At 60.4% G+C, this 14,855-nt stretch overlaps 2 protein-coding genes across 6 annotated transcripts in view; one reads left to right on the forward strand and one right to left on the reverse strand.

Moving 5' to 3' along the window:
- Positions 1 to 60: 60 nt before the first annotated feature.
- Tbc1d17 (TBC1 domain family member 17) lies at positions 61 to 9,423 on the forward strand. Its single transcript, XM_004866863.4, has 17 exons — positions 61 to 303; positions 667 to 765; positions 993 to 1,067; positions 2,782 to 2,905; positions 3,617 to 3,824; positions 4,320 to 4,431; positions 4,525 to 4,680; positions 4,985 to 5,113; positions 5,213 to 5,316; positions 5,800 to 5,894; positions 6,159 to 6,275; positions 6,360 to 6,460; positions 6,546 to 6,645; positions 8,185 to 8,282; positions 8,381 to 8,497; positions 8,645 to 8,731; positions 8,808 to 9,423. The coding sequence occupies exons 1-17, from the start codon at positions 283 to 285 to the stop codon at positions 9,012 to 9,014; spliced, it is 1,950 nt and encodes a 649-aa protein (XP_004866920.2). The 5' UTR covers positions 61 to 282; the 3' UTR covers positions 9,015 to 9,423.
- A 93-nt stretch (positions 9,424 to 9,516) lies between these two features.
- The window catches only part of Il4i1 (interleukin 4 induced 1), a 36,336-nt gene continuing 30,997 nt past the window's right edge, over positions 9,517 to 14,855 (reverse strand). The window contains exons 2-8 of one of the 5 annotated variants that reach the window (XM_004866858.3): positions 14,661 to 14,694; positions 14,306 to 14,544; positions 13,694 to 13,806; positions 12,840 to 13,041; positions 11,135 to 11,203; positions 10,745 to 10,881; positions 9,517 to 10,542 (exon numbers count right to left, since the gene is read on the reverse strand). In XM_004866858.3, the coding sequence (XP_004866915.1) occupies positions 9,642 to 10,542; positions 10,745 to 10,881; positions 11,135 to 11,203; positions 12,840 to 13,041; positions 13,694 to 13,806; positions 14,306 to 14,544; positions 14,661 to 14,673 (1,674 nt within the window). In that variant the 5' untranslated portion in view covers positions 14,674 to 14,694 and the 3' untranslated portion in view covers positions 9,517 to 9,641. The remainder of the gene's footprint in view (positions 10,543 to 10,744; positions 10,882 to 11,134; positions 11,204 to 12,839; positions 13,042 to 13,693; positions 13,807 to 14,305; positions 14,545 to 14,660; positions 14,695 to 14,855) is intronic. The other 4 variants (XM_087200576.1, XM_087200575.1, XM_087200577.1 and 1 more) reach the window with 4 other exon arrangements.

Consider the following 14,855-nt stretch of genomic DNA (forward strand, 5'->3'; position numbering starts at 1 on the left):
TGGAATTTTTGGGCCCTCCCACTTGTTTACTTCATGGGGAGAATAGAAGCACTGCGCCTGCGCATTTTCGCTTGCCGACTGTACACAGTCTGAGCCATGTGACTTGAACCACTTGTTCAGATTCAACTACCCTGTCCTGAAAGATGGTTTTACCCACTCCTGCTCTAGAATGGTAAGGGCTCTACCACTCTCTGACCTCGAAGGGGAATATCTTTTCCGGATGTGACACTACGTTGATCCGGAAAAGGAGGAGGCCGGGGCAGTGGTGCTTTGGCTGCGGCTATGGAGAGATCTTGCTACAGAGTAAGTATTCAGAACCCATTCCCTCGCTTCTGTCTATACGGTACACCCTGATCCCGTGGTTTGCTTTTCCCTCACGTCGCGCGGGGGCTTTGGGAACAGAACCTTAGCAAACACCATTTCCCTACAAACGCGCTGTCACCCTCCATCGTCCAGAGGGAGATGTCTTTTAGCCCCGCCCCCTTTGGAATGCACACCCACCTCAGAACGCTGGGCGGGGCTTTGGCTCGGTCACGCCTCTATCTCCCCTGAGAACATCCCTGGGCCCCGCCTCCTGACAATAGCTCCTCCCCTAGCCCGCCTCTATTGGCTCCGATCCCTGCACGACTTCTCTGTAGGCGGGTCCTGACTAGTTCCCGCCCCCAGGTGGTGTTTGAGAAGGGAGGCGTGTACCTGCACACCAGCGCCCGGAAACATCAGGACGCGGACTCCCTCATCGCGGGCGTTATCCGTGTCGTGGAGAAGGTGGGCCTGGAGGGAGCAGGGCTGGGGCGGGCCCCCGGCAGGATTGAGGCAGTTATCTGTAGGATTCTTGTGGGGGTAGCGCTGGGACCTTAGAAGGCTGGGGTGGGAATTGCAATGAGGGACGAGGCGTTGCGAAGCAGACAGTGGAGACTACAGAAGTTTGGAAATTGCATCGGAAAGCTTTGGGATGGTTTGGGGAGCCCACTGACGCTGGCCACTTCCCTCAGGACAATGACGTCCTCCTGCACTGGGCTCCTGTGGAGGAGGCTGGAGATTGCACCCAAATCCTCTTCTCCAAGAAGGTAGGCTTCTCCCCTACGGCACTGAGGGCCCCAATCCCAGAAGTAGATGTGCCTTGGGGGGTGTGTAAGCCTGGCTGGAAGCCTCGCCCCCTCTCAATTCTGTTTCTTTTTCTGGATAAGGCGGGTTGAAAATGTTCACTTAAGGGGTCGGGGATTTAGCTCAGTGGTTCCAGCGCCTGCGCACTAGGTCCTGAGTTTGATCCCTGGTACCAAAAAAGAAAGAAAGAAAATGTTCATTTAAGGAAAGCGGAGCGCTCTGCCAGCCTGCGAAGGGACAGTGCAGCCTGGGGGTTCCAGCTGCTGGAAGGTGTGGGTTTCTGAGACGTCTGCTGCCATCAGCCTGCGGCTGCTCCCTGGATTGCTCCCTCCACAGCTCACACGCTTTGTCCCCCTCCTGTCCTTCTTCATGGATTGTCACCAGCACCACAGCCCTGGCACCATTTGTCTGAGTCCCCCCTCCCAAGCTAGCAGTGATGACAGCAGCCACTGTTTATGGCTTTTGTTGTGTCCTGGGGCCCACACTGGGGACTTTATACTGTTTTCCTAAAATTCTGTGAGCAAACCACTTTTTTCCTTTATTAAGCTATAATTCTCAACTCCCCAAGAGGAATGTATTTATTCCATGTACTAATAAAAAAGATGTATTTCACTTATAAAAATTCAAGTTTATAGTAAAGTTTAAAAAATTTATGTAGGGCCGGGGATTTAGCTCAGTGGTTCCGCCGCCTGCCCCGCTAGCGCAAGGACCCGAGTTCAATCCCCGGTACCAAAAAAAAAAAAAAAAAAAAAAAATTTATGTAATCCCAGTGCTTGGGAGGCTGAGCGAGGAGGATCGCTCCAAGTTCAAGACCAGCCTAGGGTACATAGTGAATTCAAGGCCAGCCTGGACTATACTGAGACCCTGTCTCAAAAAAAAGAAACCATTTAAGAAGCGCATAGTTAAGTGTGTTCACAAGGTTGTGAATTATTTTACTCCTTCTTGAGGCTGAGTAGTACTCAGCCTTCATATCTTGTGGACGTGGGACATTTTGCTTCCTCATGTTTGTTCCCACTTGTGCTCTGTGATGGACTATGCTGCTGTGACCACTTGTCTTTTTTTTTTTGGTACTGGGTATTGCGAACTCAGGACCTTCTGTTTGGGAGGCAGGCGGCTGCACCACCGAGCTAAATCCCTGGCCCATTGCTTGTCTTTTTCTGTGGACATGCTTTCATTTCTTGTGGGCATAGCCATAGGAGTGGAATTGCTGGCTCATTGCTTAACCTTTTGAGAAACAGCCCCACTGTTTTCCAGTGGCGTGGCACCATCTTACACCCCATCAGCAGTGTGTGAGGGTTCCCGTTTCTCTGTTTCCCCATGGCATGCCCTGCTGTCTTTCTTTGGTCCCAGCTGTTCTGGTGGGCATGAGGTGGGATCTTCCCAGGGGTTAGACCAGTACTTCCCTAATGAGTAACTGCAGTTTGCCTAAGCACCATAGCCTCAGGCAGTCCTACTGCAGAGCCTCCTACTGTGTAGCATTTATCTCTCCAAGCACTGGGAGACCTGGATTGGAATCCTGACTCATCCCTGGCTATGCTGGTGACCCTGAGCAAGTGCTGTGCTTTCTTTGTGCCTGTTTACCTCTTTGTTCAGTGGGGCTGCCTTCTAGTGAGCCCTGAGGGCTCTGATCTGGCATGCTTTAATTCCATAGCTCCTACTGTCCTCTCTTTTCCCAAGGACTCTAGTGGGGGTGACCCCTGCACCTCTGAGGAGGAACCCACCTTTGACCCTGGCTATGAACCTGACTGGGCTGTCATCAGTACCGTGCGGCCACGGCTCCACCACTCAGAGCCTGCCAGAGGTAGGCTGAGCTGGTGCACCTGGGGGCCAGTGGGACACATCCTGCCCTCTTTGGTCATGGCTTCAAAGGCTTTACTGCCCACAGTCAAGATGGCCACCTAGCACTACCTTTCTTTTCCAGGAGAATAGAGTGGGTTGGCTCTGGGCACCCTCATGAGTCCTACTCTTGAAAGTTTTCTTTCTGCTGGAGGTGACAGATGAAGCAATCACAGGGTTGTTTGCGCTATCCTGGCGTCACAGAGTGTGTGGGGCATCAGAGGAGGTGGCTGACCCCTCTGGGGAGAGAGGAGGCCTTTCAGGAAGAGGTGGTACTAGAGCTTGGCTCTTGGGATTTTCTTCTCTCACTGGAGAGAGAAACCTGTGGGGAAGCCCTCAGGCTTTTGTTGTGGCTTCAGTTGGGGTCTAGAACAGACAGGGTTGGAGATAAGGCAGGCAGGGAGACAGGGACAGACCTGAGGGGCCCTGTGTGCCAGATTGAGGAATATGGGCTTCCTGGAAGAGTCTGGAACAGGTGCATGCCCACCAGGGTTCCTTCCCTTTTTATTCAGCTGTGATTCTGAGGACGTGGGAGGTGGCCCGAGTTCCCAGAGGCCAGTGTGTGGGGGTGGCTTGTGGTGGGACCTCTGGAGCCAGCTGTGCTGGTGGAGTGTCCCTACTTGAACTGGTGGCCTCTGGCCTCCCAACTGTGTCTGACTTGGTGCTTTCTTCCTAGGTACAGAGCCCAGCTCCCCCCGGGCTCAGTGGGCCTTCTCAGTGAGTCTGGGGGAGCTGAAGTCCATCCGCCGATCCAAGCCAGGCCTTAGCTGGGCCTACCTGGTTCTGGTGACCCAAGCCGGAGGCTCCCTGCCTGCCCTGCACTTCCACCGAGGAGGCACCCGAGCCCTGCTTCGAGTCCTCAGCCGCTACTTGCTACTGGCCAGGTGAGCCTGCTCCCAGGCCTGATACCTCAGGGCTGACAAAGAAGTGCAGCTGCAAACTAATTTAATGGAAGAGGAAAGGACGCAACTGGCACATGTAACTGAGAAGCCCCATAGTACTGCCTTTGCAGGACTTGGGGCCTCCTTTCCCCTTGGGGGCCTGTTGTTCTCTGGGGTCACCAGCAACCCTGGCTTAACAACCTCAATGGATAGAAAACATGACTTTTCTCACAGTTCGTACAAAATCCTAAGGCTGTCTCTCATTGGTTTATCTTTGAGTCAGTCACCCTGGCCAGGGAAGTCGAAGGCTCTCATTGGCCAGCCTGGGTCCTGTGCCTACCGCTGGGGTCCAGCTCTGGTCTCCCAGCAGTAATGCCAGAGGTGAGGGATTCCCCAGGAGCAGGTGGGACACCGCCACTGCCACAGATACGGTGCGGACAGCCCTGGACACAGTGCTCTCCACCTGGTGTGACCCATGCGTCCCCTCCTGCCGCCCAGCTCCCCGCAGGACTCCCGCCTCTACCTTGTCTTTCCCCATGACTCCTCTGCCCTCTCCAACTCCTTCCACCACCTGCAGCTCTTTGATCAGGACAGCTCCAATGTGGTCTCTGTGAGTGTCCGCGGCACTGGGCCTGATGGGGTGGGCATCGGGCAGGGTAAGACCTGAGGGGGCAGTGGTGACAACCTTCATCTCTGTCCCCAGCGCTTCCTCCAAGACCCCTACTCCACCACCTTCAGCAGCTTCTCCCGCGTGACCAACTTTTTCCGGGGAGCCTTGCAGCCACACCCCGAGGGGGCCTCCTCTCCTGACCTTCGCTCCCCACCCGATGATGAGCCTGGGTTTGAGGTCATCTCCTGTGTGAGTATCGAGTGGACCCTCCCTGTGACTTTCTGGCTGTGTCACCTGGACAGGGGCCCTCATTTCCCTGGGCCTCTGTTTCTCCTCGGTAGCATGGGGACAGCAGCCCTGCCCTCCCGGGGCACCTCAGGAGTGACTCAGCAAGCTCATGAAGCTGTGCCAGGCCCTGGTGCCCCTGGCTGCTGTTCCAGGGGACCTTCCTGCCTGGGGGTGACTGAGCGTCAGTGGTCTGTCTCTGTCCGGCTCCGAGACAGGGTTGGGGCCACAACCAGTGAGCTGGGACTCAGCCACCCCATGTCCGCAGGTGGAGCTGGGGCCACGGCCAGCCGTGGAGCGTGCCCCTCCTGTCACAGAGGAGGAGTGGGCCCGCCACGTGGGCCCCGAGGGCCGCCTGCAGCAGGTCCCTGAGCTGAAGAACCGGATCTTCTCGGGGGTGAGCACAGCAGGGCAGGGGTGCACTGGGCGGGGCGGGGCTGGGCTTGGGTGGGCTGGTGGGCGGCCAGAAGGCCCACTGAGCTATCTGTTGCCCCAGGGTCTGAGCCCCAGCCTGCGGCGCGAGGCCTGGAAGTTCCTCCTGGGCTACCTCAGCTGGGAGGGCTCAGCCGAGGAGCACAAGGCCCACCTGCGCAAGAAAACGTGAGTGGGGAATCGAAGGATGTTCCTGCCCTGTGAGGCCCCTGCCTCATTCCTCACGTGTCCCAAACGTAGCTGCAGGGCCCAACTGTACCCAGTCCCTGACATGCTTTGTCTAGCAGGGGTGACAGATTCTCTCTAAAAACCCACACAAGGTGGATACTATGTAGTGGTGCACACCTGTAATCCCAGCACTGGGGAGGCTGAGCCAGGAGGACTGCTGAGAGTTTGAGGCCAGTCTGAACTGCATAGCGTGACCCTGTCTCAAACAACAACAGCCACCCCGCCTCCCAAACAGAAGCCCGCATGATTGTCTTGTGTGGTGGGAGTGGGCAGTGGGGAGAGGATGGGTGGTAATGAATGACCTGGTGGCCGGCTTGGACCTAGGTGGTCAGGGCAGAGTCCCGGGCGGTGACCAGGATGAGGCAGCATGCTGTGCTGGCGGAGCTTCTCTCCAGGTGCTTCCTGCTCTCTTCTGCCCCTCAGGGATGAGTATTTCCGCATGAAGCTGCAGTGGAAGTCCGTGAGCCCTGAGCAGGAGCGGAGGAACTCACTCCTGCACGGATACCGCAGCCTCATTGGTGGGTGTCGGGTGGGAGTGGGGCCAGCAGAGGCAGGAGTGGCAGGGGAGACGGGCCGGGGGTGAGAAGGGAAGGTGGCTGTGGGGTCAACTGGCAGCTCTTGCGGGGAGAACCTGACGTCCTCAGTGAACCCACTTGTGGGAGGATACAGCAGGGGGCGGCCCTCAGGGCAGGAAGGTTGGTGATGGCTCCTGCCTGCAGAGAGAGCCCTGGAGCCCCCTTGCCTTTCTCACGTTTGTCCCCTGCGCCATCTCACCCCTGCAGAGAGAGACGTGAGCCGCACTGACAGGACCAACAAGTTCTATGAGGGCCCTGAGAACCCGGGGCTGGGGCTGCTGAACGACATCCTCCTCACCTACTGCATGTACCACTTTGACCTCGGTGTGGCAACGGGCAGGGAGGGGTGGGCTGAGTCCCTCAAGGGTGCCGAGGGCCTGAACAGCACCCTGATCCCATGTCCCCCAGGCTATGTCCAGGGCATGAGTGACCTTCTCTCCCCGATCCTCTACGTCATTCAGAACGAGGTGGATGCCTTCTGGTGTTTCTGTGGCTTCATGGACCTCGTGGTGAGGCACATGGTGGGGTGCAGATGGGGTCCTTGTGGAATCGGGGCTCCTGGCACCTCACATGAACCTCTCTTGCATCCTACAGCACGGGAACTTTGAGGAGAGTCAGGAGACCATGAAGCGGCAGCTGGGGCAGCTCCTGCTACTGCTAAAGGTGCTGGACCAGCCGCTGTGTGACTTCCTGGGTATGTCCCAAGGGCCAGTGGCAGGGCCAGTGGGGCCACAGACCGTGCCAAAGCTTCTCTGGTGATGGTCACAGAGGGTGTGTGGGACCAGAGAAACACCCTGTGTGAGCCAGAACCTAAAGTGGAAGCAGATGGCCCAGGCAGGTTAGAGCAGCCCGCCCAGCACTCGCAGCTGTCCGGTGGTGCGACTCGCGGTGCCAGGCCAGGCCGGGGTGGCTGGGACTCAGGCTTAACCTGCTGGGTACTTTTTAGGAATAAGGACCTGGATGCAGCTCCTACCATTCTGTCTCCCCTGAGCAACTTCTTACCTTGTGCCAAGATGGAAACTGGTTCCCTAAGCCAGGCGTTTTGGTGCATGCCTGTAATCCCAGTACTCTGGGAAGCTGAGGCAGGAGGATCACAAGTTCCAGCCCAGCCTGGGCAACTTAAGGACTTAGTGAGAGACCCTGTCTCAAAAAAAAGTTTTGGCCCCGGGGATTTAGCTCAGTGGTTTCGCCGCCTGCTGTGCAAGCGCAAGGACCTGAGTTTGATCCCTGGTACCAAAAAAATTTTTTTTTAAATTAAGAAAAAGAGACACTGGTCAGGTATGGTGGCGCATGCCTGTAATCCTAGCACTCGAGAAGCTGATGCAGGAAGATTGCCAAGAGTTCACGGCCAGCTTGGGCTACATAGTGAATTCAAGGCCAGCCTGAACTACAAAGGGCGACCTTGCCTCAAAAAACAAAAGTGGGGCCAGGAATTTAGCTCAGTGGTTCCTTTGCCTGCCTTGCAAGTGTAAGGTCCCGAGTTCGATCCCTGTACCAAAAAAAGAAAAACAAAAAAAGTAAAAGGCACTGACAAGAACGCCACTTAATTTATGAGGAAGCTCTAGGATGCACTGGGGAGGGGGATGACAAATACTCGGCCTCACGTCACTCTCGAGAAAAGCACCTGAGTCTTAGAAAAAGAAGCACGTTTTAAAAAAAAGGCCAGGGATATAGCTTATTGGGCCCAAGCCTTCCTCTCAAGTGAAGGTCCTGAGTGTGATCCCCGGTACTGAAGAAAAAAAAAAAAAAGCACATTTCACCTTCCGGGCCACCAGGACAGGGCTGCCTGTCACTAAGTCTTCTGAAATGTGGCTTCTGAGAGCAGGCAATTCTGCCCATCAGAGGATGCACTCATGTAACCTGAGCCAAGCGACACACAGGCCCCATTTTGCATAGGCTGTGTCTTAGGGATAATTTTCAAGGAGCAGACCGTGTCCAGGGCAGCACAACTTTTGAACTCTGCCTGAGTGACTTTTTCTGGAGTTACCACAGCAGCTGATGTGGGCCAGCAGTGTATCCAGGGGTCCGGTGTCCTCGGTCCCCACCAGCACTGGGGCTGGGCTTCTGTGCATCCCTGGGCCGGAGCGGGAGTGTGGCAGGCAGGGTGGGAGAGGTCGCTGTGCAACCTCAGAAGCCCCGAACTGGGCTCCTAGGTGGGTCACTTCTCAGAGGCTGAGAACTGGGGGTGCCCTGCTGTAGGCCCAGGTGCTGAACTGCCCGCGTTTACCCCTAGACTCCCAGGACTCCGGCTCTCTCTGCTTCTGCTTCCGGTGGCTGCTTATCTGGTTCAAGAGGGAATTCCCCTTCCCGGACATCCTCCGGCTGTGGGAGGTGAGCACACGGGGGGGGGGGGGGGGGGCGGGCGCTGGGGCTGGGGCTGGAGGGTAGATGGGGGGGACTGAGGGCAGAGATTCCTCCTGGCTCTCCAGGTGCTGTGGACGAGGCTTCCCGGTCCTAATCTGCACCTGCTGGTGGCCTGCGCCATCCTGGACATGGAGCGGGACACCCTCATGCTGTCAGGCTTCGGCTCCAACGAGATCCTGAAGGTGAGCTCCTCCCTGCTGGCCAAGGAGCCAGGAGGTGGCACTGCCTTGGGGCCACAGAGACGGGACCGGGACCGCCTGTGTGGTCCTGTGGTCCCCGTGAGCACCGCGGGGTGGGTCTGCGACTGACCCGCCCCGCCCCGCCCCCAGCACATCAACGAGCTGACCATGAAGCTGAGCGTGGAGGACGTGCTGACGCGTGCCGAGGCGCTGTACTGGCAGCTCACCGCCTGCCCGGTGAGTCCAGTCCGGGCCTCTACCCCAGCCCCACCGCGGCGCCCCCAGGGCGTTTCTGACCCCCGCCTGTCCGCAGGAGCTGCCCCACAACGTGCAGGAAGTCCTGGGCCTGGCGCCGCCCGCGGAGCCCCCCAGCCCCTCGCCTCCGGTCTCCCCGCTGCCGCTGTCGCCTACACGTGCCCCGTCGACCCCGCCGCCCGCCGCCGCCGCCGCCGCCGCTGCCCCGCAGCCAGACAGCAGCCTGGAGATCCTGCCCGAGGAGGGGGATGGGCCCGACTCCTAGCCCCCAGCGGCCCCAGCGGCGCTCCGCACCGGCACTTTAGGGGCCCTGCGCCCCTCGAGGCAGGGAGGGACCTGCGGGCAGGGTGGCGCGGCCGCTGGGCTCCTGAGGCGCAGGCCCCGCCAAGCTGAAGGTCCCAGTGGGTGGCGGCCGACATGGGGAGAGAAGGCTGTCCTTTGGGACGAGGTGGCACTCAGAGCCCCCTCTGGCCCGAGGTCTGACCACATGGCCCTCAGCGGCCAGTGAGGCCTGAGAGGGGTCGCCTTGAGGAGTGCTGGAGCCGAGATGGGGTGCTCGGGACGCTGCTGCCACCAGCAGCGGGGGGGGGGGGGGGCGGGGAGCCCCTCGCTCACTCGCTCGGGCCTGTGCACCAGCGGCTGCTTGCGTGAGGAATAAACTTGTTCAGCCTGCGGCCGTGGGTTTCTGTTCCCGCATCTGCCCGCAGGGGCTGGCCACCGCCGCGCCCCTCCCTGCACCACCTCCTTAGTGCAGCGCCTTCCTTCACGGGGGGCCCTGTTCAGGAAGAAGTCGGGGGCACCTTGGGATCGGAGGGCTGGCGCCTCTGGTCCGACAAACTGGAAGCAACAGCCAGTGAGGTGGCTGGGCCAGGAGGCTTTTTCTGAAGATACTTTAATGTGAGGTCTTCCGGTGGGTGGAGTGCGGGAGCCGCAGGAGGGGATGGCCTGGGACGCGGTAGGTAGCCTGGTGCTCGGCCCCCAGCTGCTGCGGGGCCTCCGTGCACGCCTGACCCTCGGGGCTGTTGATCCGCAGGGCGGCCCGAAGCGCCGACTTGACGGCTGTCTCCACCCAGCCGTGAGGGTAGGCCGTGTGCTCGCCCGCGAAGTAGATGCGGCCGTGGGGGGTCGTCCAATCGTAGGGCTGTGCAAAGGCCTCGGAGTCTTCGTCGCCGTCGGTTTGCCAGAGCACGGGCGGCTGCACCACGAAGCCGCCCTGGCTGTGTGGGTCTTCAGCCCAGCGCTTGACAATACCGGTGCCGTCCCAGAGCCGGTAGACGTGCGGTCCATGCAGCGCCGCCACGTCGGTGAGCGCCAGGCGCAGCACTTCTTCGGTGCCCAGGCCCGCGAACGCGTTGGTGGCGTCCGACCACGTGTACGAAGCCAGCAGCAGCGCGCCCTCGCCTGGCGGAGGGTAGAAAACCGCGCGCGACGGGCGGTCGGTGTTCGAGTGGCCGCCCTCGATGCCCTCGTCCTGCCAGAAGGGCCGGCGGAAGCTCAGGAACACCTTGGTGGCCGGCACGTAGTGCAGCCTGCGCAGCGCCTCCTGGCGCTCGCGCGACAGCGGCGGCGAGAAGGTCATGCGCTGCAGCGCCGGCCCACTGGCCGTCAGCAGCACCACATCGGCCGTCAGAGCCTTCAGGCTCCGCGACTGGCTCGAGGTCGCGATGTGCACCCGCACGTCGCGCGTGCCCTGGGTCACGGCCACGACAGGCGCGTTCAGCAGCACGGGGCCAGACAGCGAGCTCAGCAGCGCGCGCGGCAGCAAGTCCCAGCCGCCCACGATGCGGCTGTACCTGCGTGGGGAGGGGCGAACGTGACCCGGGGCTGGCGGCTGTACGCCCTGGCCCACTAGGGACCCTCCGGGGCCTGAGGTCCACCCCCGGCAGCCTGAGCGAAGGCCCCACCTCCTCCAAGGCCACGCTCCCGGAACCTTCCTTACCAGGTCCTGGGGAGGAGCCCCCCTCCCATCCTTTAGCCCCTTCCCTCTCCCCTCACCGGAGCTGGTCGCTGAGGCAGCTATGAGCGCGCAAGGCCTCTTCGAAGCTGAGATAGAAGAAGCCATCCTTGGACATCACGTCTCCCAGAAGCTGCACTGCTGGTCGGCTGAGATTGCCCTCCCCGCGGAGGAATTCCTGGGGGGTGGGCGCGCCCCGTCAGGGCCCAGCTAGGCTGCACCTGCACCTCCGCCCCACTCCCGAGGGGTCTCCTCCCCAGCTCCGGGTTATGTGCCCCGGACCTCAGCGATGGGCTCCCGCTGCTTCTGACAGAAGAGGGAAACCGGGGTCCAGAGGGGGCATGTCCGCCCCCCTCTCGCAAGGAGGCAAGGGGTACGGAGTCCGGCTCCTGACTCCTGGGGGGGGGAGCGTTCCGTGGGGCCCCACTCACCAGGAGCGTGTGCCTTTCAAACTTCCTCAGTGCCTTTCTGCAGCCCAGCGCCTTGACATCTTTCTGGGCCTGTTGTGGACCAAGCAGATGGTGCGTTGCTGGATGCCAAGGCCTGGGTGCCCTTTCTGCTTCTGCCCATGGCCAGCCATTTACTGCTTTCTTTCCAGGCCCCGGGCCTTTGCTCATGCTGTCTGTGCCCTCAGCTCTGCGCTCTGCTGCAACTCCGATGTCACTGCTTGGTGACATCTCAGAGTGGGCTCCCCTCATCTCACCCCACTAGCATGCTCATCCCTGCTGCGTGTGTGCGTGTGTGTGTGTGTGTGAGAGAGAGAGACAGACACACAGACAGGCAGGCAGGGTTTCGCTATGTAGTCTAGGCTGGCCTGGAACTTGCAGTGATCCTCCTGCCTCAGCCGCCTGAGACTGGGATTACTTCATCCCTACTTCAGTGGTGGCCTGTGAGCGCTGTGAAGGTGTGACTCTATGTCGGTCATGTGGTATCCTGTGGCGCCGTAACTATTTGTTTGGCTCATTGTGGACACAGAAAGCAGCTGAGTCCCCTCTGCCCACAGCCCTCTGTGGCTTCCAGGCACCTGGAGCCAGGGATCCGGCCCCTCAGAGTCGTGCTTCAGGCCCTGCCCACCCCTCGGTCACCCTTCCTCACGGCAGCTCTGCACCCGAAGCCTTGTCAGCGTCCCTCAGGCCAGCAGGTCCCCGGGGGAGAGTGTGCTCCCTCCCCACTCCCTCAGCTCAAGTCTCCTGGACCCCTGCACTGTCAGTGGCAGGGCCCAGGGACTGGGAGAGTCCAGGAGGGACAAGTAAGGGGCGCTCAGAGCCGCATGGCCAGGCCCCCTCAGGCGTCAGGAAGCCTCCTGGAAGAGGAGAGCCAGGAGCTGGTTCTGGGAGGAGTGGGAGCTCTCTGGATGGGGAAGGCAGGCACCCCGGGCAGGGACACAGTAAGGGGACAGCAAGGGACAATGGGCCGCTAAGTGGGCTTCCAGAAACACAGAGCACCAGGTGTGGTGGCACACGCCTATAGTCCCAGCACTGGGGAGGCTGAGGCGGGAGGAATGCTGAGCTGAGGCCAGCCTGGGCTCCATGGTGAGTTCGAGGCCAGCCTGAACTACACAGCAAGACCTTGTCTCAAAAAAAAAAAAAAAAAAAAAAAAAGTTCAGTGCATGTGGCCCACCCGGAGGACTTCCATGTAGTGGAAATTCCTTGGAGGAGAGAAGCAGCTGAGGCAGAGTGGAGAAGGCAAGACCACTGGGCTGGGCCCTGAGCCTGGGGGACAGGAACTGTCCTGGAGGCACTGGGGAGCCGCAGGGTCTGCTGTGTTCGGAGCCCCATCTGGAGCCAGGCTGGGGCAGCCACAGAGAGGCTGGGGTGAGGGTCCAAGGGAGCCGATGGGACAGGGCCGGGCCATGGGGGAGGAGGCCGTGGGGTGGCACCTGTGGGGGACCTGGGGATCTGAGTGGCTTTAGAAACAGGTGCTAGGTACAGCGGGCTGGAGGCTCCGGGGGTGGCTGGGACATGGCACAGGTCTGGATCTCGAGACAGGAAGTTTCAGGTAGCCACACAAAGTCGGACAATGGTGCCAAAGGTGAAGCTGTCCACGGGAAGCAGGTGGGCTGGGGAGTGGCACTGTTCCTGGGGCAGCTGGGCAATGGGCAGGGCCTGCAGGTTGGGTGGGAGGGCAGCACCTACCTTGTTGAGAGCCATCTGGTAGATGTCCTCTGGGGAGCGGCCCCTCTCTTTGGGGCGCAGTTTGTAGCCCAGCTTCTCGGGCATCTTCTCCACCACGTAGTTCCGCAGCTTCACGCCGTTCACTTCTGTCCACGTGTTCTCGTCATACTGGGTGAATTTTGTCAGGTTGAGCCCCAGGCTCTTGCAGAGCATGTGCAGGATCCTAAGAGTGTGGGGAGGCTGGGTGAGGGCTGGGGTTGGGGGGCCCTGTCCCTTCAGGGCTTGGAGAAGGGACGTGGGGATGAGCGTGAGGCTGGGGCTAGATTTGAGGTCACTGGTGCTGGGGACAGGAATGAAAGGGTCAAGGCCAGAAGGCTGAGGGCAACTGGGTTGGGACTGGGTGAGGAGCCCTGGTCGGCTTTCATTGGGGGTGAAGTGAGAGAGCCCAGATCTGACTCGGGGACAGGGTCAGCGCTCAGGATGGGGGTTTGGGATGGGAAAGGGCCAGGGCCTGGGGTCCCTGAGGGTGCTGGGGGGCCAAGCTGGAGGCTTGGAGGGAATGGGCCAGGGCAGCTGGGTCTGGCTAGAGGAGCCTGGGCCCTGCAGGTCTGGGAGATCACAGGAGTGGCGTGGTGAAGGCTGAGCTGGAGGTGGGTCTGCACCCGACTTGCGTCAGGGGTCTAGCTTGGAGTCAGACCCTGGAGTGGGGGCTGGGGTGTGGCTTGCTGGTGGGGCGCTTGGCGAGCACACACAAGGCCCTCTCATCCTTGGCACAACAGAACCACTGAAAAATGCTGGAGCCTGAGTGGGGATGAGGTGGGTTCTGGTTGAGTGGGCACAAGGGTGGGGCTGAAAGTGGCCAGGGCAGGCCTCACCTGTGGGAGCTGGGCATGCGCATGGCTCCTAGCTCCCCAGACCAGCTGGTCTTAGGGTCCCGGAAGGTGAGGATGCGGCCCCCGATCCTGTTATCTGCCTCCAGAACGGTGACCTGAGGGATGGGGAAAGCAGAGCTCTTCAGCTCCTCTCGCTGAGCCCCAAGCCAGCCAGCCCGGCTTTCCTCCATCCCCATAGCAGCACAAGCCTAGACCAGAAGGACCCCTGTCTTTCTGGGGGTGGCGGGGCTGGAGGGAGAACAAAGTGAGCATTTTCAGGGTGCAGCAGAAAGGCCACCAGCTGGATTGCAGAGGGACTTCCCAGCCAGGGAAAGTGTGGGGTTATTTCCCATGTGTGGAAAGCAGCTAGCTCTCATTCTTGGATTTGGTGGGGTGGGGCAGTGGTTGGACCTCAGGGGACACTTCCCCTGGTGGGGTCACTACCTCCACCTGCCATAGAGCTTTAGTCAGTGGGACTTCCCTCCGAGCTGCAGGGGGCTCTTGGCAGATATTAGAGTGGAGCCTTTGGGGAAAGGACAGTGCCCGCCCTTACTGGCTGGGACTCCTGGCCTGCAGCAGGACGAACTAGGGGTAGACTTTGCGCAAGCTTCTCACCTTGTGTCCACCATCACTGAGCACCTTGGCAGCCACCAGCCCGGCCACACCAGCGCCAACCACAATCACCTTCTGGGGCTGCAAGGTCCGATTGAGGCCCTGGGTCACCACCTTGAGCAGCAGCTCATAGTCGGGATCGTGCATGCATTTCTCGAAGGGGTCCTGGCTGGAGGCCTCCTTCCAGGCCAGGGAGGGTGCCAGGCTGAAGAGGATGGGGGCCAGGGCAAGGAGGTGCAGGGCTGGGAAGGGGGGACAGGGTCAGGGCACAGGTGCTGCAGTGCTGGAATCCCACCGCACTTGGCCCAGCCCCGGCCCCGGCCCTGGCCCCGGCCCTGGCCCCGGCCTGCACACTTACCCAGCCGGGCCATGACTCGGGAGGGAGGTGGTATCTGGGATGGAGAAGTGAGGCCACTGTGACCAGGGCCTGTGTCCCCCCAGCCCGACTCTGTGCCCTGGGACTGCTGGCTCAGCCCTTGCAGCTCAGCCTCCTTTCTCTCGGCAGGTGTCCCCGTCCCCGTCCCAGCAGTCCCTGGGCCTCCCCTCCCCACCG

Source organism: Heterocephalus glaber, unplaced genomic scaffold (assembly GCF_053883595.1).
Source record: "Heterocephalus glaber isolate CG9 unplaced genomic scaffold, H.glaber_assembly_v1.0 deba00001744, whole genome shotgun sequence".
NCBI classification, from domain to species: domain Eukaryota; kingdom Metazoa; phylum Chordata; class Mammalia; order Rodentia; family Bathyergidae; genus Heterocephalus; species Heterocephalus glaber.

What these genes read in the sequence shown, in the direction of transcription:
- Tbc1d17 (XM_004866863.4), top strand. Translation starts at nt 283, where the DNA reads ATGGAGAGATCTTGCTACAGA. An exon ending in GCCCACCTGCGCAAGAAAAC is followed by an intron (nt 5,317 to 5,799) that starts GTGAGTGGGGAA and finishes TCTGCCCCTCAG; the next exon opens with GGATGAGTATTTCCGCATGA. An exon ending in CGGATACCGCAGCCTCATTG is followed by an intron (nt 5,895 to 6,158) that starts GTGGGTGTCGGG and finishes TCACCCCTGCAG; the next exon opens with AGAGAGACGTGAGCCGCACT.